Source organism: Diceros bicornis, chromosome X (genome assembly GCF_020826845.1).
Source record: "Diceros bicornis minor isolate mBicDic1 chromosome X, mDicBic1.mat.cur, whole genome shotgun sequence".
Classification (NCBI taxonomy): domain Eukaryota; kingdom Metazoa; phylum Chordata; class Mammalia; order Perissodactyla; family Rhinocerotidae; genus Diceros; species Diceros bicornis.
Genome location: NC_080781.1, coordinates 139612877 through 139640654, shown reverse-complemented (window position 1 = coordinate 139640654; position 27778 = coordinate 139612877). Strand labels below are relative to the sequence as shown.

At 36.4% G+C, this 27778-nt stretch overlaps 1 protein-coding gene across 3 annotated transcripts in view; it reads left to right on the top strand.

Moving 5' to 3' along the window:
- The window catches only part of TMLHE (trimethyllysine hydroxylase, epsilon), a 100343-nt gene that overhangs the window by 28871 nt on the left and 43694 nt on the right, over window positions 1-27778 (top strand). For all 3 annotated transcript variants that reach the window (XM_058535058.1, XM_058535056.1, XM_058535057.1), the window contains exon 2: window positions 14677-14858. In XM_058535058.1, coding sequence (XP_058391041.1) covers window positions 14678-14858 — 181 coding nt within the window. In that variant the 5' untranslated portion in view covers window position 14677. The remainder of the gene's footprint in view (window positions 1-14676; window positions 14859-27778) is intronic.

Genomic DNA, 27778 nt, shown 5'->3' with positions numbered 1-27778 from the left:
GTTAAATGAGTTGATTAACTAATTACCTAGTTAATAAGGGTGTCAGGGAAGGTTTCTTCAATGAATTGACATTTAATCTGAGACTTGAAGAATGAATAGGAAGAATGAGAGGGAGAACATGGTAGGCAGAGGAAACAACATATGTGAAGGCCCTAAGGCAATGGGGCAAGATAGATGGGGCCAATTATATAAAGTCTTGAGTGCCCTTGTGTAAAGAGATGACTCAATCCTTTTGCTTGCCCTCAAGGAGCTCTCAGCAAATGGGGAGGGAAAACTAATTAAACAGACTATTATTGTATGTGTTGTAAGTGCACTAATAAGCATATGCACAGAGCACTGTGAAAACACTGAGTAGGCAGCTACTAACTCTTCCTAAGGGAGTTAGGAAGATTTTACAAAGGTGACATTTGAGCTAGGTCTCAGGCAGGAGAGTGACATGATTAAAGTGTTTTAAGAAGATTAATCTGGCTAATAGTATGGAAAATGGATTGGAATATGGATGGACTGGAGGCAAGGAAACCATCTAGTTTATGGCAATAGTCCAGGTATGAGGTGATGAAGGCACCTATAGGAATGGAAAGAGAAGGACAAATCTGAGAGACATTTGGAAGGAAAAATTGACAGGAGCTAAATGGACTCTTGGCTTTAAGCCTTTCAGGAGGTAATGCTTCTTCCTTAGTAATAACCATGAAAAAATTCAGATTGACCTATTATGTAATTGCTTACTCTGACTAGAATTTCTAGATATGGCTGTTCTCCAAAAGTTTCTGTGATTGTGATTGATACTTGTTGGACCTTAATTTATATTAAGATGGCTTTAGACTCTAAAGGTTGGGAAGCTCTCAAAAACATAATTTTGACTATGAAACAGCAATTATTCTATTAAAGGAGAAATGAGGGAAACCATGGGGCTTCATAGGAAGTTTTACAATGAGCTTATAGTTCCTCTTTTTGAAAGGATAATATGTAAAAGATGGAAAAGGAGGATGAATATAACAGGTGGCATGTGCCTAAAGGATTAGTATTTGCAAGGATAAGGCCCCAAATTACCTCAGGCTTGTAGAAGTACGTATTTGTAAAGACAGCAAGAGCAATATTTTAACTATGTTCTCAGAAAACAAAAGTACATGTGTCCTGGCAAGGATAAGTTTTAACTCAGATGATACCATTAAACAACTTTCAATGATCAGAGGAATTAAGGAGAATAGGAGAGGTGCTTTAAGACTGGATTTATCTAAATATATTATTACCTCTAACAAAGAAAAAGAAGGAAGAAATTTTCATCTACTAATCAGTGAGCTAAATATCTCCTGGGTTAGCTTCTAAAACAGATTTTCAATTAAGTGAGTACTTAGAAAATTACAAAGTTGTGAACAAAGACATTCCATACAAATCTAATTTTTATTTCTGACAAGATTATTAGAGGCAGTTTATGGAAATATGGCAGATATAACATGTACATTAAATGAATGAATGAATGAAATTTCAGCAAGATTTTAACAAGTCTTTTATGACACTCATGAACAAGAATTATGAACCTATATTGATGGGTTAGATAATTAATACAATTATGTATTAATTAATTAAATTACTGTACTCAAAGAGTGCTGCTTAACAGACCATAGGCCAAGGAAGAGTTTTTGGTGGACTGCTGCAAACCCTACCTTTGGCTTGACATAGTCAATATTTTTATTAGTTACTTCAGTGAAGATTTAGAGCAAACATCTTACCAGATTTAAAGAGGCTATATAAGGCTAGAAGAAAGGTAATTCAATCCAATTCACACAAACATTTATAGAGTTCCACTAAGTACTAGGAACCATGCTAGATGTTAGGGTACAAAAATGAATGAGACATAAGTCTTCCTATTGAGAAGCATCCAAGTAGTACTAGGAGGAAAGACATAAAAACATAATTTCAACAAAATGTATTAAGAAGCAAGGTAGAGAGAAGAACAGAGTATTATGAGAGAACAAATGAAAGCTATTAGTTCATTCTGAGAGTTTAGGGAAGAATTCTCAGGTGAGATGATGTCTCCACTGATTCCTGAAAGATGAATAAAAGGCAAAGTAGGAAGAGCTTCCAGTTTGAGGGAACAAAGAGCATGAACATGAGTTTCTTAGAATCAGGAAAGAGTGTAGTGGGTCTTGAAAGCTATAAGCAACAAAGTAAAAGCAGGGAAATAGCAGGAAGTGATGTTGAGAGGTAGCTCGGGGACCAGGTAATGGAAGGCATTACATACAATAAAGAAATTCGACTTTACTCTGAAGGCTGTAGGGATCCATTCAAAGGGAATGACATACTGACATATCTATTTCAGTTTACTCTTCCTACAGTGTGCAAAATGGTTTGAAGGGAGGGCAAGTGTGTATATGGACAGATCACTTAGGAGGCTGTTACAATCTTTGAGTGAGAAATAATGGTAATCTGGGATTGGGATGATGGCAAGTGGAGATATAATGAAGTTGGTCAGGTTTGAGAATCATTTAGGGGGTAAAAGTTACCACGATTTGATCATTGTCTATAGGGGATAAATTTTAAAGAGAGGGTGTCAAATTTGAAGCACAGATTTCAGAATGAACCAGTTATACAACTGATTGGATGGTACTGGGATTGACTGTGATGAAGAACACTGTGGGAGGAGGCAGTTTAGGTGTAGGGGAGAGCAGGATGACATTAAAAGATGCTTCATGAGAACAGGAATATTTGTTTTGTTTACTGATACATTTCCAGCACTGATAACATTGCATGTTACCTAGTACATGTAAAGATCTGATATATTTGTAATAGGAGTCCTAAAAGGAGACAAGAGAGAGAATGGTACAGAACAATATTTGAAGAGATGATGACTAAGAGTTTTCCAAAAGTGACAAAGCATTGTGTTGTTTTGCTATTGCTGCATACCAATTTACCACAAACTTAGTGGCTTAAACCAACACCCATTTATTAGCTCACAGTTCTTCTGTAGGTCAGAAGACCAGGCCTGGCATGACTGGGTTCTCTGGTCAGTGTATTAAAGGCTGAAATCAGGGTGTTGGCCAAGCTGCATTCCTTTATGGAGGCTCTGGCTAAGAATCTACATCCAGCTTAATGCAGATTGTTGGCTGAATTCAGTTCCACGTGGCTGTAAGACTGAGGTCAGTTTCCTTGCTGCATGTCAGCTGTGGGTCCCTCTCAGCTCCTAGAAACTCCCTGAATTACTTGCCACATAGTCCCCTCCATCTTCAAAGCCAGTGGAGAATCTCCTTGACAGCAAATCCCTCTCCTGCTTCAAGTCTCTTTCACCAGAAAGAGCCCTGTCCCTTTTAAGGGATCATTGGGTTAGGTCAGCCCAGCCAAGGATCATCTCCTTTTCTTAAAGTCAGCTGTGCCATATATATAATCTATTCACACAAGTGAAATACCATCATATTCACAATCCCTCTCACACTCCAGGGAAAGGGATTATAATATGGCAAGGATCACTGGAGGTCATCTTAGAATTCTGCCTATCACAAACATCGAGTCATAGACTTAAAAAGTGCTATAACTCAAAGCAGAATAAATACAAAGAAAACCTTATCTAGGTGTATTTTAGTAAAAACTACTAAAAAATTTAAAAAAAGGGAAAATCTTAAAAGCAGTTGGAGAAAAAAGACATATTACCTTACAAGGAGTAACAATTAGATTGGCTTTGACTTCTCAGTAGAAACAAAGTGAAGATAATAAAATTGTATCTTCAAAATGCTGGAGAAAGTAACTGCCAATCTAAAGTTCTATATCCAGTGAAAATAGCCTTCAAAAATGAAAGTAAAATAGCTGTTTTTAGATGGTCCCGAACTTAGGGAACCTGCCACCAAACACTAAAGGAAATATTAAGGATTTTCAGGCAGAAGTAAAATGATCCCAAATGAAAGCTTAAAGATATACAAGGGAATGAAGTACAATGGAGAGGTTAGGTATATGGGTAGATCTCAATGTCCATTGATTATATAAAACAAAAATAGTAATGTCATATGGCGTGTGTGTATGTGTATGATTACAATACACAACAGCAGTTGAAGAAGGAGTATAAATGGAGTTAATATAAATTCTCTAATTTGCATTATAATTTAATAAATTAAAGATACATGTTGTAATCCCGAACTACTTTTACAAAACCAGTAAAAGAATGTATAACAAATAAGTAAACAAAGGAGGAAATGGAATGATACAAATTACCTAATTGGTGCAAAACAAAACAAGAGAGAAAAGGCAACAAAACAGACAAACAAATAGAAAGTAAATATTGGGGCCAGCCACGTGGCGTAGCAGTTGAGTGTGTGCGCTCCACTGCTGGCAGCCCGGGTTCAGATCCCAGGCACGCACTGACGCGCCGCTTGCCAGGCCATGCTGTGGCGGCGTCTCACATAAAGTGGAGAAAGATCGGCACGGATGTTAGCTCAGGGCCAGTCTTCCTCGGCAAAAAGAGGAGGATTGGCATGAATGTTAGCTCAGAGCTGATCTCCCTCACAAAAAAAAAAAAGTAAATATTGATATACACTCCTGCATCACTTAATGGTGGAGATACATTCGGAGAAATGTGTCATTAAGCAATTTTGTCATTGTACAAACAACATAGAGTGTACTTACACAAACCTAGAAGGTATAGCCTACTACACACCTAGGCTCTATGGTACTAATCTTATGGGACCACTGTTGTATATGCAGTCTGTTGTTGACCGAAACGTCATTACGCATTACGCGACTGTAGTAGTTAAACTCAAATATGTTAATAATTATATTAAATGTAAATGGGCTGAACACATCAATTAAATGACAAAGATTATTAGACTGGTTAAAAAACAAAATCTAACTGTGCTGTTTATAAGAGACACAAGTTAAATGAAAGGATATGGAAAGATCGAAAGTAAAAGGGTGAAAGAAGTATACAATGCAAATACTACCCAAAAGAAAACTTATGTAGATATGTTAATATCAGACAAAGTTGACTTTAAGGCAGGAATCTTCAGTAAACATAGAGATATTTTATAATGATAACAGAGGCAATCCACCAAGAAGATAAAATTATTCTAATTTGTATGCACTTAACACTCAAAATGTAAAAAGCAAAAATTGAGAAATGTCCATTAAATAAATTCACAGTCATAATCAGAGATCTTACATCTCTCATTAACTGACAGAACAACAGACAAGTAAAACCAACAATTATATACAAAGATTGAACAATAATGTTAACAAATTTGACCTAATTGACATAGACATGTACAAACGACCACATGCGACACCTACAGAATACATATTCTTTATTTATTTTTTAAAATTATTTTATTGAAGTCACATTGGTTTATAACATTATAAAAATTTCAGGTCTATACATTTTATTTCGACTTCTGTATAGACTGCATCACGCACCAAAAGTCTAGTTTCCATCCCTCGCCATACATATGTGCCCCTTTACTCCCTTTGCCCTCCCCCCACCCACTTCCCCTCTGGTAATCACCAATCTGTTCTCCGTATCTATGTGTTTGTTTGTATCTTCCACATATGAGTAAAGTCATAACGGTAATTGTCTTTCTCTGTATGACTTATTTTGCTTAGCATAATACCCTCGAGGTTCATCCATGTTGTAACAAATGGCTCAACTTCATCTTTTTTATAGCTGAGTAGTATTCCATTGTATACATATACCACATCTTCTTTATCTATTCATCTGTTTATGGGTACTTAGGTTGATTCCAAGTCTTGGTTATTGTGAATAATGCTGCAATGAACATAGGGTGCATATATCTTTTGGAATTAGTGTTTTCATGTTCATTGGATAAATATCTAGAAGTGGAATAGCTGGATCATATGGTAGTTTTATTTTTAATTTTTTGAGGAATATCCATGCTGTTTTCCATAGTGGCTGCACCAGTTTGCATTCCCACCAGCAGGGTATGAGGGTTCCTTTTTCTCCACATCTTCTCTGACACTTGTTATTTCTTGTCTTTTTAATAATAGCCATTCCAATGGGCATGAGGTGATATCTCATTGTAGTTTTAATGTGCATTTCCTTAATAATTAGTGATGTTGAACATCTTTTCATGTACCTGTTGGCCATCTATATATCTTCTTTGGAAAAATGTCTGTTCATTTCTTCTGCCCATTTTTTCATTGGGTTGTTTGTTTCTTTGTTGTCCAGTTGTATTAGTTCTTTATATATTTTGGATATTGGATATATCATTTACAAATATCTTCTCCCAGTTGGTAGGTTGTCTTTTTGTTATGTTGATGACTTCCTTTGCCTTGCGGAAGCTTTTTAGTTTGATATAGTCCCATTTGTTTATTTTTCATTTTGTTTCCATTGCACTCAAAAATACACTGCTAAGACAGATGTCGAAGAGTGTACTGCCTATGTTTTCTTCTAGGAGTTTTATGGTTTCAAGTATTACATTCAATTCTGTATCCATTCTTTATCAATTCTTTAATCCATTTTGAGTTAATTTTTGTATGTGCTGTAAGATAATGATCTACTGTATTCTTTAATGTATGGCTTTCCAGTTTTCCCAACACCATTTATTGAAGAGACTTTTCTTTGTCCATTGTGTGTTCTTGGCTCCTTTGTCAAAGATTAGCTGTCGTAGATGTGTGATTTTATCTCTGGGCTTTCAATTCTGTTCCATTGATATTTGTGTCTGTTTTTGGGCCAGTACCATGCTGTTTTGATTACTATAGCTTTGTAGTATATCTTGAAGTCAGGGATTGTGATACCTCCAGCTTTGTTCTTCTTTCTCAGGATTGCTTTGGCTATTTAGGGTCTTTTGTTGTTCCATACCAATTACAGGATTCTTTGTTCTATTTCCGTGAGGAATGTCATTGGGATTCTGATTGGGATTGCATTGAATCTGTAGATTGCTTTAGGTAAAATGGACATTTTAGCTATGTTTGTACTTCCAGCCCATGAGCGTGGCATATCTTTCCATTTCTTTATGTCATTTTCAATTTCTTTCAAGAATGTCTTCTAGTTTTCAGTGTACAGGTCTTTTGTTTCCTTGGTTAGATTTATTTCTGCGTTTTTTATTCTTTTTGTTGTGGTGGTAAATGGGATTGTATTCTTGTTTTCTCTTTCTGCTAGTTCATTCTCAGTGTATAGAAACGCAACTGATTTTTGTATGTTGATTTTGTACCCTGCAACTTTACTGTATTTGTTAATTATTTGTAATAGTTTTTTGGTGGATTCTTTAGGGTTTTCTATATGTAAAATCATGTCATCCACAAATAGTTACAATTTTACTTTTTCCTTTCCAATCTGGATCCCTTTTATTTCTTTTTCTTGCCTAAACACTCTGGCTGGGACTTCCAATGCTATGTTGAATAAGAGTGGTGAGAATAGGCATCATGCTCTTGTTCCTGTTCTAGAGAAATAACTTTCAGTTTTTCACCATTGAGTATGATGTTGGCTGTGGGTTTGTCATATATGACCTTTATTATGTTGAGGTACTTTCCTTCTATACCCATTTTATTGAGAGTTTTTCTCATAAATAGATGTTGAATCTTGTCAAATGTTTTCTCTGCATCTATTGAGATGATCATGTGATTTTTCTTCATCATTTTGTTAATTTGGTGTATCACATTGATTGATTTGTGGTTGTTGAACCATCCCTGCATCCCTGGAATAAATCCCACTTGATTGTCGTGTATGATCCTTTTAATGTATTTCATTGTATTTGATTTGCTAATATTTTGTTGAGGATTTTCGCACCCATGTTCATCAGCAATATTGGCCTGTAATTTTCCTTTTTTGCATTGTTCGTGTCTGGTTTTGTTATCAGGGTAATGTTGGTCTAGTAAAATGAATTAGGAAACGTCCCATCCTCTTCAATGTCTTGTAGGTCTTTGAGAAGGATAGGTATTAAATTTTCATTGAGCATTTGGTAGAATTCACCAGAGAAGCTGTCTGGTCCTGGATTTTGTTTTTTGGGAAGATTTTGATTACTGTTTCAACGTCTTCTGATTGGTCTATTCTGATTCTCTATTTCTTTTTGATACAGTTTTGGAAGGTTGTATGATTTTAAGAATTTATCCATTTCTTTTAGGTTATCCAATTTGTTAGCATGAAGCTTTTCATAGTATTCTCTTATAATCCTTTGTATTTCTGTGGTATCCATTGTAATTTCTCCTGTTTCATTTCTGATGTCATTTATTTGAGCTTTCTCTCTTTTTCTTAGTGAGTCTAGCTAAGGGTTTACCAATATTGTTTATGTTTTCAACAAAGTAGCTCTTAGTTTCATTGATTTTTTTCTATTTTTAGTCTCTATTTCATTCATTTTCACTCTGATTTTTATCATGTCCTTCCTTATACTGACTTTGGGTTTTATTTATTCTTTTTTTTCTGGTTATTTTACGTGTATTGTTAGATTATTTGAGAGATTTTTCTTGTTTCTTGACATAGACCCGTGTTGTTATAAACTTCTCCCTTAGCACCATTTTGCTGCATCCTATAGGTTTTGGTATGTTGTGTTTTCATTTTCATTTATCTCCAGGTATTTTTTGTTTTCTCCTTTGATTTCTTTGTTGATTCAATAGTTTTTCAGTAGTATGTTGTTTAGTCTCCACATATTTGTGACTTTTCCAGCTTTCTTCTTGTAGTTGATTTCTGTTTTCTTACTCTTGTGGTTGGAAAAGATGCTTCATATGATTTCAATCTTCTTAAATTAATTAAGACTTGTTTCGTTTCCCAACATGTGCTCTAACTTTGAGAATGTTCCATAGGCAGTTGAGAAGAATGTGTATCCTGCTGTTTTTGGATGGAATGTTCTACGCACATCTTTTAAGTCCATCTGGTGTACTGTTTCATTTAAGGCTGATGTCTCCTTGTTGACTCTCTGGATGATGTATCCATTGATGTAAGTGCTGTATGAAAGTCCTCTACTATCATTCTGTTGGTGTAATTTCTCTCTTTAGGTCTATTAACAGTTGCTTTATATTCTTTGGTACTCCTATTTTATGTGCATATATATTCATAAGTGTTCTGTCTTCTTGGTGGAATGTCCCCTTTCCTTTATCATTATATATCATCCATCTTTTGTTTTCCGGTTGTTCTATATTTCCATTGTTTCTTTTTCCTTGTGTTTCCATCTGCCATTTCAGTTTGGTGGTTTTCTGTGATGTGTTTCTCAGTTTCCTCTTTTTTTATGTTTTATGTCTCTGCTTTGAATTTTTGGTCTGGGGTTACCATGAGGTTTGTATAAAAGATCTCATAGGTGAAATAATCCTTTTTCTGCTGATAGCATCTTATCCTCATTTGCCTATGCAGGTTCTGTCATTTTCCTTTCTCCTTCTATGTTTTTGTTGTCACAAATTATCCCTTTTTGTATTGTAAGTTTGTTGCCAAATTAAAGTGGTTATAGTTATTTTTTAATGTTTTCTTTCCCTTTAACTCTTATGTTATAATTATTTACTAACCTATTCTGGTATAGAGTTGCAGTTTTCTGATTCTATCTGTCTATTTATCACCTTGCTCAGAGATTTGTAAACTTTTCCCTTTTTGTTTCAGGTGGGAGGTCTCCTTTCAACATATCTTGTAAGGCAAGTGTAGTGACAGTGATCTCCCTCAGCTTTTGTTTGTCTGGGAAAGCCTTTATTTCTCCTTCATATCTGAAGGATAACTTTGCTGGGTAGAGTATTCTTCACTGAGAGTTTTTGTCTTTCAATATTTTGAATATATAGTTCCACTCTCTCCTGGCCTGCAGAGTTTCTGCTGAGAAATCCACTGATAGCCTGATGGGTTTCTTGGTAAGTTATTTTCTTCTCTCTGGCTGCCCTTAGTATTCTTTCTTTGTCATTGACTTTACACAGTTTTAATATAATATGCCTTGGAGAAGGTTTTATTGCATTGATGTAATTAGGAGTTCTATTAGCTTCATGTACTTGCATATCCGGCTCCTTCCTGAGGTTTGAGAAGTTCTCAGCTATTATTTCTTTGAATAAGCTCTCTGCTCCTTTCTCCCTCTCTTCTCCTTTTGGGATACCCATTATCCTTATGTTGCTTTTCCTAATTGAGCCAAATATTTCTTATAGAATTTGTCCATTTTTAAAAAAATGTTAGTTCTGTCTCCTCTTCCACCTGAATCATTTCTAGATTTCTATCTTTGAACTTGCTAATTCACTCTTTCATATGGTCTGCTATACTTCTAATGCTTTTTACTTTATTGTTTATCTAATTAATTGTGTTCTTCATTTACAGAATTTCTGTTTGGTTTTTTTTTTTAGAATTTCACTCTCTTTGGTGTAGTACTCCTTCTGTTCATTAATTTTATTCCTGAGCTCATTAAGCTGTCTTTTGGAGTTTTCTTGTAACTCATTGAGTTTCTTCATGACAGCTATTTTGAATTCTCTGTTAGATTACAATCTTCCGTGACTTCAAGTTTTGTTTCTGGAGAGTTGTCACTTTCTTTCTTTTCTGCAGTTTTACTGTAGTTCTTCATGGTGTTTGATGAATTGATCCTCCGCCAGCACATTTGTGGTAGTAACCACCTTTCTTATTTGGGTAAGGATTTGGTTACTTTGCTTATGAGCTGCTTCTGGTTGTATTTGAGAGCCTGCACTTTCCACCCTCCACTGCCTCTGCTAGAGGTGTCACCAGTGCCCTCCTTGTGCTGCTTGTGCCTCTGAGGTTGCTGGTGCCTTACTCCTTTCAATGTCACTGCCATTGCTGGTGTCACCACTAGTGTCATCGAACTAGCAAGCACCTCTGCTCCTTCTGGGGTCACCTGGGTCACGATTTCCACTACTGGGAGGGGGAGGCAGAGAGTGGACTGAGAGCCAGGGTCACAGGCATCTTTGCCATATCCAGGTTTGTTGGATCTGTAGGCACCACTGCTACAAGTGGGGAGGCTGAAGTTGTGGGTACTCCTGCAGCCAGGGGGGACTGGGGTTGTCTGCTCCGCTGTCACTGTTACCTGGCTGCATGTGGGCTCTCCTCAGGCTCAGGCACTGCTCCCATGTGCACCATCTGCACTGCTGCTCTCATGTTATCTGGGGGTGCTGGCAGTGCCACTGCCAGGGGCACTGGGTTCGCAGGTGTCACTGCTGCTGCCAAGTGGGCTAGGGTGGTGGGTGACATCACAACTGCCATAGGGGGTGAGGTACCTGGGTCATGAGTGTTACCAGGGTTCCTGAAGCCTCTGTTCTTTGGCACCTTTGCTGTTCCTGGAACCTCAGGTCACAGGCACCACTGCTGCTGCCAGGAACCCAGGGTCTTTTCTGCAGCCCTTGCCGCTGGCAGGGCCAGTGTTGGGTGCACAACCACTGGGTAGCAGGTATTGCTGTAGTTCCTGAAGCCTCAGGTCACAGGCACCACCTGCCCCTGTTGGGGGAGGGGGAGGGGCTGATTTGTGAGTGCCCACTGTGGTTTCTGCAGTGACTAGTCTCAGGCACTGGCATTATTCCTAGAACCTCAGGTCATGAGCATCACTGCTGCTGCTGGTGGTATCAGGGCCTTGGATGCAGCCCCCACTGCTGGAAGTGCTGGAGTCAAAGGCACCACCACTGGGGGAGGGGAGGGGGGTTCAGTTATAGGCATCATCGCAGTTCTTGGAGCCTCCAGTCACAGGCCCCACAGTGGTTCCTGACACCTGCAGAAGTGTGGGATGCCTAGATTCCTGGGTCCTCCATTCATGGGCATTACCTCAGTTCCTGGAGCCTCTTGTCTCAGGAGCTGCTGCCACTGGTCCCCTTGTTCCACCACCATTGGGAGGTCCAGTCCACCCACCTCCAGGTGCATAGATGCATGGATCTCTCAGGTGTTCTGGATGTCCTACTGGTTGTAACTTAGAGGAGAAAGGCAAAGGGAACAACTCACTCTGCTGTGATGCTGATGTCACTCCCTGGATACATATTCTTTTCTGCACACAGAAAAATAGATGATATGCTGGGTGATAAAGCAAGTGTCAAAAACTTTCAAAAATTACAGTTACATTGATGTTTTTTTGGCCACAGTGCAATGAAGTTAGAAAGTAATAATAAAAACAAAACTAGAAAATCTCCCTAAAATAGGTAGTATACTTTTAAACAACCTGTACGTCAAATTTTGAAAATCAAAATGGAAATTTGAAAATATTTTTAACTGACTAAAAAATGAAAATATTGCATATCAAAACTCATCATGGAGGGAGAGATGAATAGGCAATGCACAGAAGATTTTTAGGGCAGTGAAACTATTCTGTATGATGCTATAATGGTGGATACATGTCGTTATACATTTGTCCAAACCCACACAGTGTACAACACCAAGAGTGAACCCTGATGTAAACTATGGACTTTGGGTGATAATGATGTATCAGTGTAGGTTCATCAGTTGTAACAAACATATTATCCTCTGGTGGGGATGTTGATAGTGGTGGAGGCTATGCATGTGTGGGTGCAAGGAGTATGGGAAATCTCTGTATCTTTCCCTCAATTTTGCTGTGAACCTAAAACTTCTCTAAAAACATAAAATGTTAATTTAAAAAGTGTTCAGTGGGCAAAAGATCTGAATAGACACTTGACCAAAGAAGATACATAGATGGCAATTAAAAATACGAAAAGATACACAACATCATACATAATTAGGGAAATGCAAATTAAAACAACAATGAGATATCACTGCACACCTATTAGAATGGCTAAATCCAAAAAACTGACTATACTAAGTTCTAACAAGGATGCAGAGGAACAGGAGCTCTCATTCATTGCTGGTGGAATGCAAAATAGTACAGCTACTTTGAATCTCAGTCTCAGAGTTTCTTATAATGTTAAATATAGACTTAGCATATGACCCATCAATAACACTCTTAGGTATTTATGAAAGTGGCCAGAAAACTATGTTCACACAAAAATGTGTGTATGGAAAGTATGCAGATTTCAACTGTGTGTGTTGAGAAGTTGGTCCTCCAGATTGCTGATTATTGCTGAAGTTTCCTTTAAGGAATGGGTATGGCAAATAATGAGGGAAGGAGGATTTCACTTTCCATTTTATATATTTCTGGGTTATTTAGATTATTTTTCTTTCCTTTTTTTCTCTTTACAATGATAAATTTTTGTTTTGTAAGTAAATAAAAAACAATGAAACACTTCTACAAAGAGCACTGATCACGTAGAGTCCTCCCTCTTTACAAGCATAGTTAACCACTTTTTCCTTTGCCCTTTTTTCACTGTACTCTGTGCTTAAAACTATCAGAGATAAGTAGTAGTTATCACCCTATAATTGTCTGTCTTTCCCACTGGATTGTGAGCTTTTTGAATGGTGGCTGGAATTGTTGACTTATAGTTTATATTCCAAGTACTTAAGAAAGTACCTATTATACATATGCTCCGTAATATTTGTTGGGTGAAATAATGAAGAAATTGATGAATACACTTGCTTAAGAGTGTCTTTTTGGGCAGTAATCCAGTGTAAAGGAAGAAGAGTATTGATTAAGAACTGAGCATTAGACCTGCAATTGGAAAAATTTTTCTTTGAAGGGCCATATAGTAAATATTGTAGACTTTGCAGGCCACATATAGTCTTTCTCTCATATTCTTTGGTTTTGTTTACAACACTTTAAAAATATGAAATCAATTCTTAGCTTGTGGGCCATATAAAAAATACATGAGGAGAAAATAAATGTAACCCGTAGCCTTTCTATGCTCTGCTCCTTGCTCCCACCCATAAAATCTCAATAAATTTGACTTTAGCTCTCAATTTCCTAAGCTGTTATTTCAGAACCCTCCACTAATCATCATCAAATTCTACTACATCTCTAGCTGTGGCCTTTGTGTATGTTATTGGTTTCATCCCACATCAACATGAAATTCAAACCCTTTATCAGCTTTCACCACACACACACACACAGGTACACATCCACTCAAGTATTTTGTGGGTTTAGTAACCTTAAGGGGTTATTGAGAAGGTTCCCCATCAAGCACCATACAGCTTCTCTGAAGCTCCATAGCTTTCTCCCTCTCTTCCTACAGGACAGATTAATTCCTTTTAAGGTCTTATGCAAATGAAGTTGTTTTATTAATCTTTCTGAAACCATGATGCTCAGGGAGTCACCAAATCCAAGAAGGTTTATCAAGGTACTTTTACCAACTGATATAGTTTATTCCTAGGAATAACCATAATAGTAATGATGACAATTATAAAACAGCTGATATATATAGGGCTTACTATGGGACAGACATAGTTCTAAGTACTTTAGTCCTCGCACTAAACCCATGAGATAAGTATTATTATCCTCGTCTTACAAAACAGGAAACATAGTCACTGAGAGTTTAAGTAACTTGCCCACAATCATACATAATCAGTGAAAAAGAAAGTTTCAAGGAGCCAGGGTGAGGGTGATCACTAGTGTCACAAGTGGAGAGGCCCAGAAGGATGAGACCTGAAAAGCAATCCTTATATGTGGTTGTAAGATTAAAATTGGTGAATTTTTAAAGAACTACTTCAGTTAGATATTAGGGTAGAAGCAAGATTGCAGGGCATAAAATAAGAGTGGCTAGTGAAAAAATGGAAGTACTGGTTATAGACCACTTATGCTTAGCTTTTCAGAATTTCTCCTTTGTTTAATCCTCTGTATTTGAGATAATTAAATCTATTCTTTTACATAGTTACATCTATAGTGTTATTCCTGTATCCTCATAAAAGTTGTTTTATGTTGTTACTAACTGTCTTTCTACTGTCGAATTTTCTAGGATGTGGTGCCGCAGGTTGTCCCACCTACAAAGCGGGATCCAGGACCTGCTGAGGGGAAGAGTCATATGTTGGGCACTTCAACAGCCCAGCTTCAATAGCTTATTTCCATTAGCCATCCATTGGCACCATACAGCCTCTAAGTGTCTGAATTGTGCTTGGCGGCAACATGAAGATCATTTTGGTAAGATGTTTGAAGACATACAGTTTATTTTTAATTGTGATAAAAAATATATAACATAAAATTTAACATCTTAACCATCTTTAAGTGTACAGTTCAGGAGTGTTAAACATATTTACATTCTTGTGCAATAACAGATACTTTTTATGTGGACTGAAAATATTTTCTGTGGAGTTGTGAGGACCTTTAGCCCCACTCTATCTCTCATCTAAGGGGAAAAAAAAGAAAAAAAGAAAGCCTCAGTATACATGGGAGAGGGTTTCAAAGACATAGACCGGAAATGCTACAGCCAGGGAAGGCATTAGATGGCAGAAGGGAAAAAGCTTTACCCTTGTGTATTAGTTTCCTAGTGCTGCTTTAACAAATTACCACAAACTGTATGGCTTAAAACAACAAAAATTTATTCTCTTACAGTTCTGGGGTCTAGAAGTCTGAAATCAAGACGTTGGCAAAGCCATGTTCCCTCCAAAGGCTCTTGGAGAGAACTTTTCCTTGCCTCTTCTAAATTCTCTGTTGGTTGCCAATAATCCTTGGTGTTCCTTGGCTTGTGGCAACATCCCTCCACTCTCTGCCTCTATCATCACATAGCCTTCTTCCCTGTGTCTCCTCTCTGTCTTCAAATCTCTCTTTCCTTATAAGGACATCAATTGTTGAATTTATGGCCCACCCTAATCCAGTGTGATCTCCTCTTATCTTGATTATCTTCAAAGACCTATTTCCAAGTAAGATCTCATTCACAGGTACTAGGGGTTTGGACTTCAGCATATCTTTTTGTGGAATACAGTTCAACCAACAACACCCTGGAAAGGGACAAAAACAATTGTGAAGGCCACAATCCCAAGACACCAGCCCACTGTGCACTCCAAAGACTGAGATTAGAGAATGCTCTCCTCCCCTACACATTACAAGCAGCTAATAAGCCTCCACTTAAAATAACAGTGGATTACAGCTGGGAAAGCTGCAAGAGACAAACTTTCTCTGAGGTGCAGCACAAAGGGAAGGGACAAGGCCAAGAGAGGAGACAAAAGCAAGATTACTAGAGGCATTTAATGCCTCTGGTACTCATAGAGACAACAAACATCAGACATAGCCCAACTCTTGGCCAGATTGATATAAATATTCACCCTAAAAGTCCTAGTTACCTCAATATCTACTGCACTGTACAACACATCTGGCTTTCAACAGCAACAAGAAAATTACAAAACAAAGGCAAGAAGTAACACAAGTTGAAGAGACAAAGCACTATCAGAACTAGACTCACAAATGACAACACAAGTGTTGAAATTATCAGTCAGGAAATTTAAAATAACTATGATTAATATTTTAAGGACTCTAATTGAAGAGGTAGACAAAATGAAAGACCAGATGGATAATGTCAGCAAAGTGATGTAAAATATAAGAATCAAAAGGAAATCAAAATCACAATAACAGAAATGAAGAATGACTTTGATGAGCTCATCAGTAGACTTGACACATCCAAGGATAGAATTAATAAATGTAAAGATAGGTCAATAGAAATTACCCAAACTGAAATGCAAAGAGAAAATGAGAGTGGAAACAAAATACATACCAGAGTAGTCAGGAACTGTGGGACAATATCAAAAGTTGTAACATGCATAAATAGAATACCAGAAGGAGAAGAAAGAAAGAACTAAGCAGAAGAAATATTTGAATAAATAATGGCTGAAAGCCTTCCAAAATAAGTGATAGATAACAAACCACATATCCAAGAAGCTTAGAGAACACCAAGTATGATAAATTTTTAATAAACCACACACACACACAAAATCCCACACCTAGGCATATCATATTCAAACTACAGAAAAGCAAAAACAAAGTGAAGGGCAGCCAGAAGGGAGAAAAACACAGATAAGAATTGCAGCAGACTTCTAATCAGAAATTATGCAAGGAAGAACACAATGGAATGACAACTTTAAAGTAGTAAAAAGAGAGTAAACTGCCAACCTAGAATTCTATGTCCAAAAAATTATCTTTAAAAAGTGAGAGAAAAATAAAGACTTTCTGATACAATGTCTCAAAATATTGTAAAGGAAGTTCTTCTGGCAGAAGGAAAATGATATAGGTCACAAACTTGGATTTGCATAAAAGAGGAAGAGTGTTAGAAAGGAATGAAGATAAAATATAAAATTTTATCTCTCTTATTCTTTTTTTTTTGTGAGGAAGATTAGCCCTGAGCTAACATCCATGCTAATCCTCCTCTTTTTGCTGAGGAAGACCGGCTCTGAGCTAACATCTATTGCCAATCCTCCTCCTTTTTTTCCCCCCCCAAAGCCCCAGTAGATAGTTGTATGTCATAGTTGCATGTCCTTCTAGTTGCTGTATGTGGGACGCGGCCTCAGCATGGCCGGAGAAGCGGTGCCTCGGTGCGCGCCCAGGATCCGAACCCGGGCCGCCAGTAGCGGAGCACGCACTTAACTGCTAAGCCATGGGGCCGGCCCTCTCTTATTCTTAATTGCCCTAAATTTGACTGTTTAAAGCAGTATAAATAACAATGTATTTAGTGTTAATAGCATATGTAAAAGTGAAACAAATGATAACAATGTGACAAAGAATAGGAGGGAGAAATTAGGAATATTCTATTATAAGGTACCTGCACTACACATTAAGTGATATAGAATTATCTAAAAATAGGCTTAGATTATTTTAAAATGTACATTGCAAACATTAGGAAAACTACTAAATAGTTTTTAAAAAACAGTATGAATAATACGTCAAGAAAGGAGATAAAATGGAATCATAAAAAATACTCAGTGAAAATCAGAGAGGGCAGAAAAAGAGGAAAAAGAAGTGAAAGAAGGAGTAAATACAACAAACAGAAAATAGCAAGAAGATAGATTTAAATCCAATCACATGGATAATCACTTTAAACGTTACCTAAACACACCAGTCAAAAGAGAAAGATTGTCAAATTGCATAAAAGAAAAAAAATTCAACTATATGTTGTCTGCAAGAAACACACTTTAAATATAAAGACTCAGATAGGTTAAGGGATGGTGTTGGGGCAGGGGATGTATGGGAACTCTGTACCTTTGGCTCAATTTTGCTGTGAAACTAAAACTGCTCTAAAAAATAAAGTCTACTTAAAATTTTTTTTTTAATTTAAAGTTAAGGGATGGAGAAACACTGTGCAAATGCTAATCAAAAACAGTAATAGCTATGTTAACTTCAGACAAAGTGGTTTTCAGAACAAGGAAGATTATCAGGGATACAGAAGCACGTTACGTAGTGATAAAGGGCTCAGTTCTCCAAGAGCACTTGTAACAATCCTAAAAATGTAGCACCTAACAACAAACCATTAAAATACATGAAGCAAAAATTGATAGAGATAAAAGTAGAGGTAAACAAATCGACAATTGTAATTGGAGACTTTAATAACTCTCTCTCTCTCAGTAATTGATAGATTTAGCAGGCAGAAAATCAGTAAGGATATAAATAACCTGAACAGCACTATCAACCAACCTTACCTAAATGACATCTATTGAACAATCTATCCAACAAAGTACACATTGTTCTGAAGTGTAAATGAAGCATCCACCAAGAGAGACCACATTCTGGGCCATAAAATAAAGCTCAAAAATTTTAAAAGAATCTAAAAACAGAAAGAGTACGTACTCTGACCGTAACGGAACCAACTAGTAATCAATAAAAGAAGGATAGTTAGAAAAGTCCCAAATATTTGGAAATGTAGCTATACACTTCTAAAAAATGTATGGGTAAAAGAAGTCTCAAGGAAAGTTAAAAGTATTTTGAACTAAATGAAAATGAATATGCAACTTATCAAAATTTGTGGTAAGCAGCTATTGCAGTGGTTGGAGGGAAATGTATGGCAATAAATGCATATATTAGAAAAGAAAAAAGGTCTAAAATCGATAACCAATACTACTACATTAGGAAATTAGATGAAGAAGAGCAAATTAAACCTAAAGCAAGCAGAAGGAAAGAAATGATAAAAATTAGAGCAGAAATCAATGACATTGAAAACAGGAAAAAAGAAAACAAAATCAATGAACCCAAAAGCTGTTTATTTGAAAATATCAGTAAAATTGATAAACCTCTAGCCAGGCTAACCAAGAAAAGAACAGAAAAGAGACAAATTATCAATATCAAGAATTTTTACCACTGATCCTACAGACACTAAAAGGACAATAAGAAGAATACTACAAACAACTCTATGCCCATAAATTTGATAATTATGTGAAATGGACCGATTCCTAGAAAAACACTACTATGGACTGAATTGGGTCCCCCCAAAATTCATACATTGAAGCCCTAATCCCCTAAATAGAGTACATTGGAGATAGGATCTTTAAGCAGGTGATTAGGGTTAAATGAGGTCATGAGGGTAGAGACCTGGCCGAATTAAACTGGTGTCCTTATAAAAGAAGAAGAGACACCAGTGATCAAACTCTCAATCTCTCTCTCTCTCTCTCTCTCTCTCACATATTAAGAAGGCAGCCATCTACAAACTAGGAAGAGAGCTCTCACCAGGATCCAAATTTGCTGGCACCTTGTTCATGGACTTCTAGTCTCCAGAACTGTGAGAAAATAAATTTCTGTTGTTTAAGTCACCCAGTCTCTGGTAGTTTGTTATGGCAGCCTGAGCAGACTAACACAGGCAAAAACTACCAAAACTTAGTCAAGGAAAAATAAATAACTTGAATAGTTCCATATCTATTAAAGAAATAGAATTAGTAGTAAAAAACCTTTCAAAATAGAGGACACTTGGCCAAGATGGTTTCACTCATGAATTCTGCCACATTTAAGAAATATTACCAATTCTACACATTTACTTCCAAAACATAGAAGAGAAAGGAAAACTTCCCAATTTATTTTATGAGGTCATCATTACTCTAATACCAAATCTAGACAAATACAGTAAAAGAAAACTACAGACAGTATTTCATGAATATAGACATAAAAATACTTGCCAGAATATTAACAAATTCAATCCAATATATAAAAAGGATAATATATCAAGACCAGGTGGGGTTCATCCCATGAATACAAGGCTCTTTCCACATTAAAAAAATCAATCAATGTAGGGGCTGACCGCATAGTGTAGTGGTTAAGTTCAGCGCACTCTGCTTTGATGGCCTGGATTCGTGGGTTTGGATCCCAGGTGCAGACCTACACCACTCGTCAGCCGTGCTGAGGTGGTGTCCCACATACAAAATAGAAGAAGATTGACACAGATGTTAGCTCAGGGCTAATCTTCCTCAAGCCAAAAAAAAAAAGGAAGATTAGAACAGATGTTAGCTGAGGGCAAATCTTCCTCACCAAAAAAAAAAAAAAATCAATCAATGTAATTCACCATATGAACATACTAAGAAATACCATATGATCATCTCATTAGGTTCAGAAAAACCATTTAACAAAATTCAATACCCATTTATTATAAAAAATCTCAAAAAGTTAGGAGGAGACTTTCTTAACCTAATAAAGGGTATATATGAAAAACATACAGTAAGCCTCATAATTTCAAGAGACTGAATGCTTTCCCCCTAAGATCAGGAACAAGACAAGGATCTCCTTTTCTCACCACTCCTATTCAGCATTGTTCTGGAAATGCTAACTAGTGCAATAAAGCAAGAAAAATAAATAAAAGACATGCAGATTGGAAAGGAAGATATAAAACTATTTTTTTCACAAATGGTATGATTGATTATCTTCATAGAGATCTCCAAAGAATCTACAAAATACTCTTGAATATAAACAAATTTAATGAGGTTCCATAATACAAGGTCAATATACAAAAGTCAATTGCTTTCCTATATAACAGCAGCTGACATTTGGAATTTGAAATTAACAAAGCAATGCCACTTACAATAGCACCAAAAAAATAAGTACTTGGGTTAAGTAGTTAGATACACACACACACATACATATATGCAAAATCTGTATGCAGAAAACTACAAAACTCTGATGAAAGAACTATATAATTGGAAAGACATTCCATGATTATGGGTTGGAAGACTCAATATTGTTAAGATGTGAATTCTCAATATGATCTATAGATTAAAAATGCAGTCCCACTCAAAATCCCAGCAAGCTTTTTTGTAGATGTTAACAAACTAATTCTAAAATGTATGTGGAAAGGGAAAGGTACTAGAATAGTCAATACAATTCTGGAAAAAAAAGTCAAAGGACTCAAATTACCTGATTTCAGGACTTACTGTAAAGCTACAGTAATCAAGACAGTGTGGCTGTTGGCTGAAGGGAAGACACATAGATCAGTGGAACAAATTAGAGAGCCCAGAAATAACCAAATAGACTGACACAAATATAGTCAACTGATTTTTGACAAAAGTGAAAAGTCAATTCAATGGAAAAAGGATTGTTTTTTCAACAAGTGGTGCTGGAACAGTTGGACATCCATATGCAAAACAAAACAAGACATAATAAAACCTTGACACTTACCTCCTACTTTGTGTAAAAATTAGCTCAAAGTTGATAATGGGCCTAAATGTAAAATGTAAAACTATAAAACTTATATAAGAAAACAGGAGAAAATGTTACATTGGATTAAGCAAAACATTCTTACATGTAACTTCAAAAGCCTAATCCATAAAGGAAAAAATGATAAATTGGACTCTATAAAATTCAAAACATTTTCTCTGTGAAAGGCACGATTAAGAGAATGAAAAGTAACGGACTTGGAGAAAATATTTGCAACCACATATCTGAGAAAAGACTTGCATGCAGAATATATAAAGACTTGTTAAAACTTAACAGTAGGAAAACAACCCAATTTTTAAAAGAGGGGAAAGATCTGAACAGACACTTTATCAAACAGGATGTGAGTATGGCAAATAAACATATGAAAAGATGCTCAACATCATTTTCATGAGGTAAATGTAAGTTAAAGCCACCATGATATACCATTACACACCTATTAGAATGACTAAAATCCAAAAAAAAATAACAACTATAGGAAAACTATCAAAAGTCAATGACAAAGAAAGAATACTAAGGGCAGCCAGGGAGAAGAAAATAACTTACAAAGGAGCCCCCATTAGGCTATCGGTGGATTTCTCAGCAGAAACTCTACAGGCCAGGAGAGAGTGGAACTATATATTCAAAATATTGAAAGACAAAAACTCAGCCAAGAATACTCTACCCAGCAAAGTTATCCTTCAGATATGAAGGAGAAATAAAGGCTTTCCCAGACAAACAAAAACTGAGGGAGTTCATCACCATTAGACTTGCCTTACAAGGTATGTTGAAAGGAGCCTTCCTACCTGAAACAAAAAGGCAAAAGTTTACTAAGCTCTGAGCAAGGTGATAAACAGACGGAAAGAATCAGAAAACTGCAACTCTATACCAGAATAGGTTAGTAAACAATTATGACATAAGAGTTAAAGGGAAAGAAAACATTAAAAAATAACTATAACCACTTTAATTTGGCAACAGACTTACAATACAAAAAGGGATAATGTGTGACAACAAAAACATAGAAGGAGAAGAGGAAAATGACAGAACCTGCATAGGCAAGTGGAGATAAGATGCTATCAGCAGAAAAAGGATTATCTCATCTATGAGATCTTTTATACAAACCTCATGGTAACCCCAGACCAAAAATTCAGAGCAGAGTCACAAAACATAAAAAAAGAGGAAACTGGGGCTGGCCCAGTGGCACCAGCAGTTAAGTACACGCACTCCACTGCAGCGGCCCGGGTTTCGCCGTTTCGGATCCCAGACGCACACCAACACACTGCTTGGCAGGCCATGCTGTGGCGGCGTCCCACATAAAGTGGAAGAAGATGGTCACAGATGTTAGCCCAGGGCCAGTCTTCCTGAGCAAAAAAAGAGGAGAATTGGCAGATGTTAGCAGAGGGCTGATCTTCCTCATGAAAAAAAAAGAGGAAACTGAGAAACACATCACAGAAAACCACCAAACTGAAAGGGCAGACAGAAACACAAGGAAAAAGAAATAATGGAAATATAGGACAACCAGAAAACAAAAGATAAAATGGCAATATTAAGCCCTCATATATCAATAATTACCCTAATGTAAATGGATTGAATTCACCAAGCAAAAGACACAGAGTGGCTGGACGGATTAAAAAACAAGACCCAACAATATGCTGCCTCCAGGAAACACATCTCAGCTCTAACACAAACATAGGCTCAGAATTAAGGGATGGAAGATGATATTCTAAGCAAATGGCAACCAAAAGAAAGTGAGTTTAGCCATACTTATATCTGACAAAATCGACTTTAAGTCAAAAAAGGTAATGAGACAAAGATGGATAATATATAATGATAAAGGAAAGGGGACATTCCACCAAGAAGACAAAACACTTATGAATATATAAGCACCTAACGGAGGAGCACCAAAGTATATAAAGCAACTGTTAACAGACCTAAAGGGAGAAATTGACAGCAACACAATAATAGTAGGGAACTTTAACACCGCACTTACATCAATGGGTAGGTCATCCAGACAGAACGTCAAGAAGGAAACATCATCTTAAATGAAACAGTACACCAGATGGATTTAATAGATGTACGTAGAACATTCCATCCAAAAGCAGCAGAATACACATTCTTCTCAAGTTCACATGGAACATTCTCAAAGATAGAACATATGTTGGGAAACAAAACAAGCCTCGATAAATTTAAGAAGATTAAAATCATATGAAACATCTTTTCTGAACACAATGGTATGAAATTAGAAATAAACTACAAGAGGAAAGCTGGAAAAGTCACAAATATGTGGAGATTAAACAACATGCTACTGAACAACTATTAGATCAATGAAGAAATCAAAGGAGAAATCAAAAAATACCGGGAGACAAAAGAAAATGAAAACACAACGTACCAAAACCTATGGGATGCAGCTAAAGTGGTAGTAAGAGGGAAGTTTATAGCAATAGAGGCCTACCTCAAGAAAGAAGAAAAATCACAAACAATCTAATACTATACCTAAAAGAATTAGAAGAAGAACAAGCAAAGCCCAAAGTCAGTAGAAGAAAGGAAATAATAAAAAGCAGAGCAGAAATTACTGAAATAGAGACTAAAAAGACAATAGAAAGGATTAATGAAATTAAGAGCTGGTTCTTTGAAAAGACAAACAAAATTGACAAACCCTTAGCTAGACTCTCTAAGAAAAAGGAGAGAAGGCTCCAAAAAATAACATCAGAAATGAAAGAGGAGAAATTACAACGGACACCACAGAAATACAAAAGACTATAAGAGAATACTACAAAAAGCTATACACCAATAATTGGATAACCTAGAAGAAATGGGTGAATTCTTAGAATCACACAACCTTCCAAAACCGAATCAAGAAGAAATAGAGAATCAGAATAGACTAATCACAAGTAAAGAGATTGAAACAGTAATCAAAAACCTCCCAAAAAAACAATAGTCCAGGACCAGATAGCTTCTCTGGTGAATTCTACCAAATGCTCAACAAAAATTTAATACCTATCTTCCAAACACTTACAAAACATTGAAGAGGATGGGATGCTTCCTAATTCTAGACCAACATCACCCTGATACCAAAACCAGACAAAGACAACACAAAAAAGGAAAATTACAGGCCAATATCACTGATGAACAAGGGTGTGAAAATCCTCAACAAAATATTAGCAAATCAAATACAACAATACATTAAAAGGATCATACACCACGATCAAGTGGGATTTATTCCAGGGATGCAGGGATGGTTCAACATCCACAAATCAATCAATGTGATACACCAAATTAACAAAATGAAGAATAAAAATCACATGATCATCTCAATAGATGCAGAAAAAGCATTTGACAAGATTCCACGTCCATTTATGATAAAAAAAAACCACTCTCAATAAAATGAGTATATAAGGAAAGTACATCAACATAATAAAGGCCATATACAACAAACCCACAGCCAACATCATACTCAATGGTGAAAAACTGAAACCTATTTCTCTAAGACAGGAGCAAGACAAGGATGCCTACTCTCACCACTCTTATTCAACATAGTATTGGAACTCCTAGTCAGTGCAATTAGGCAAGAAAAAAAAATAAAAAGGATCCAGATTGGAAAGGAAGAAGTGAAACTCTCCTTATTTGCAGATGACATGATTCTATATATAGAAAACCCTAAAGAATCCACCAAAAAAACTATTAGAAATAATTAACGAATACAGTAAAGTTGCAGGGTACAAAATCAACATACAAAAATCAGTTGTGTTTCTATACACTAACAACGAACTAGCAGAAAGAGAAATCAAGAATACAATCCCATTTACAATTGCAACAAAAAGAATAGTATACCTGGGAATACATTTAACCAATGAAGTGAAAGACCTATACACTGAAAACTATAAGACATTATCGAAGAAAAGCAAAGAAGACGTAAGGAAATTGAAAGATATTCCATGCTCATGGATTGGAAGAATAAACATAGTTAAAATGTCCATATTACCTAAAGCAATCTACAGATTCAGTACAATCCCAATCAGAATCCCAATGACATTCTTCATGGAAATAGAACAAAGAATCCTAAAATTTATATGGACTAACAAGAGACCCCAAATAGCCAAAGCAATCCTGAGAAAAAAGAACAAATCTGGAGGAATCACAATCCCTGACTTCAAAATATACTACAAAGCTACAGTAATCAAAACAGCATGGTACTGGTATAAAAACAGACACAAAGATCCATGGAACAGAATTTAGAGCCCAGAAATAAAACCACACAACTAAGGACAGCTAATTTTTGACAAAGGAGCCAAGAACAAACAATGGAGAAAGGAAAGTCTTTTCAAAAAGTGACATTGGAGAAACTAGACAGCCACTTGCAAAAGAATGAAAGTAGACCATTATCTTACACCATACACAAAAATTAACTCAAAATGGATTAAAGTTTTGAATATAAGACTTGAAACCGTAAAGAAGAAAATATAGGCAGTACACTCTTTGCCATCAGTCTTAGCAGTATCTTTTTGAATATCATGTCTCCTTAGGCCAGACAAACAAAAGGAAAAATAAACAAATGAGACTACATCAAACTAAAAAGCTTCTGCACAGCAAAGAAAACCATTGACAAAACCAAAACACAACCCACCAACTGGGAGAAAATGTTTGCAAATCATATATCGGACAAGGGGTTAATATCCTAAAAATATAAAGAACTGATACAACTCAACAAAAAAAACCAAACAACCCCATCAAAAATTGGGGTTTTTCTAAAGAAGATATACAGATGGCCAACAGGCACATGAAAAGGTGTTCAACATCACTAATTATTAGGGAAACGCAAATCAAAACTACAATGGGATATCACCTCACGCCTATCTGAATGGCTATAATTAACAAGACAAGAAATAACAAGTGTTGGAGAGGATGTGGAGAAAAGGGAACCCTCATACACTGATGGTGGAAATGTAAACTGGGGCAGCCACTATGGAAAACAGTATGGAGATTCCTCAAAAAATTAAAAGTTGAAATACCATATGATCCAGCTATTCCACTGCTGGGTATTTATCCAAAGAACATGAAAACATGAATGTGTAAAGATATGTGCACCCCTATGATCATTGCAGCATCATTCACAGTAGCCAAGACTTGGAAGCAACCTAAGTGTCCATCAAGGGACGAATGGATAAAGAAGATGTGGTGTATATACACAATGGAATACTACTTAGCCATAAAAAACTGGAAATTGTCCCATTTGCAACAACATGGATGGGCCTTGAGGGTATTATGCTAAACGGAGTAAGTCAGATGGACCAAGACAAACACCATATGACTTCATTCATGTGTGGTAGATAAACAAACAAGCATATATTTAAGGAGAACAGATTGGTGGTTACCAGAGGGGAAGTGGGTGGGAGGAGGGTGAAAGGGGTAAAGGGGCACATATGTATGGTGACAGATGGAAACTAGACTTTTGGTGGTGAACATAATGCAATCTATACAGAAGTTGAAATGTAATGATGTACACCTGAAATTTACATAATGTTATAAACCAATGTGACCTCAATAAAATAAAAAAATAACATAATATTGGATTATAACTCAATGTATAAAATACACATCCATTATACTGATATAAATAAATGATTGAATAAATGAATAAATGGGAAAAGTAGAGACATATCTTCCATACAGGACAATACCGAATAATTTACGTAGATATTCCCCCTCCCCCCACTACGGAGGTGGATCTTAACTCCCAGTCCTAAAATGTAAGCTGCACTTAGGGATTTGCTGCCAAAGAACAGAATACGGAAGGAGGTTGGACTAACTTTAAGTAGAGAAACCTAGCAAACACTACTTTGGCTAGGTGTTCAAGGTTAACATTATCAATGATAAATCATATTGATAACATGTACCATTGATATGAAGTGATGAGAAGGGCACTTCATTTCTGTGGCCATCCTCCCAAAAACCTGTAACCCCATTTTAACCATGAGAAAAGTATCAGACAGACCCAAATTGAGGGGCATTCTAACAAAATGCCTGACCAGTACCTCTCAAAACTGTTAAGGTCATCAAAAACAAGGAAAATCACAGCCCAGGGGAGGCTAAGGGGACATGATGACTAACTAAATGTAATGTGGGTCTTGGATGCGATCCTGGAATAGAAAAAGGACATTAGGGGAAAACTAATAAAATTCAAATAAAGTATGGGATTACTTAATAAATAATAGATCAATATTCATTTTTTAGTTGTGACAAGTTTACCATACTAATGTAAGATGTTAATAATAGGGGAAACTAGGTGAGGGCTATATGGGAACTCGTTGTATTTGCAACTTTTCTGTAAATCTAAAACCATTCTAAAATTTAAAACAAATTTATTAAGAGAGAGGGAATTGGAGAAAGTAGTAGAAAAATCAAGTTGTAAGTTTCACTATGAAAGGGAATGTAAATGGGGTAGGGTGGTAGTGAGAGGGGTATATAAAGTG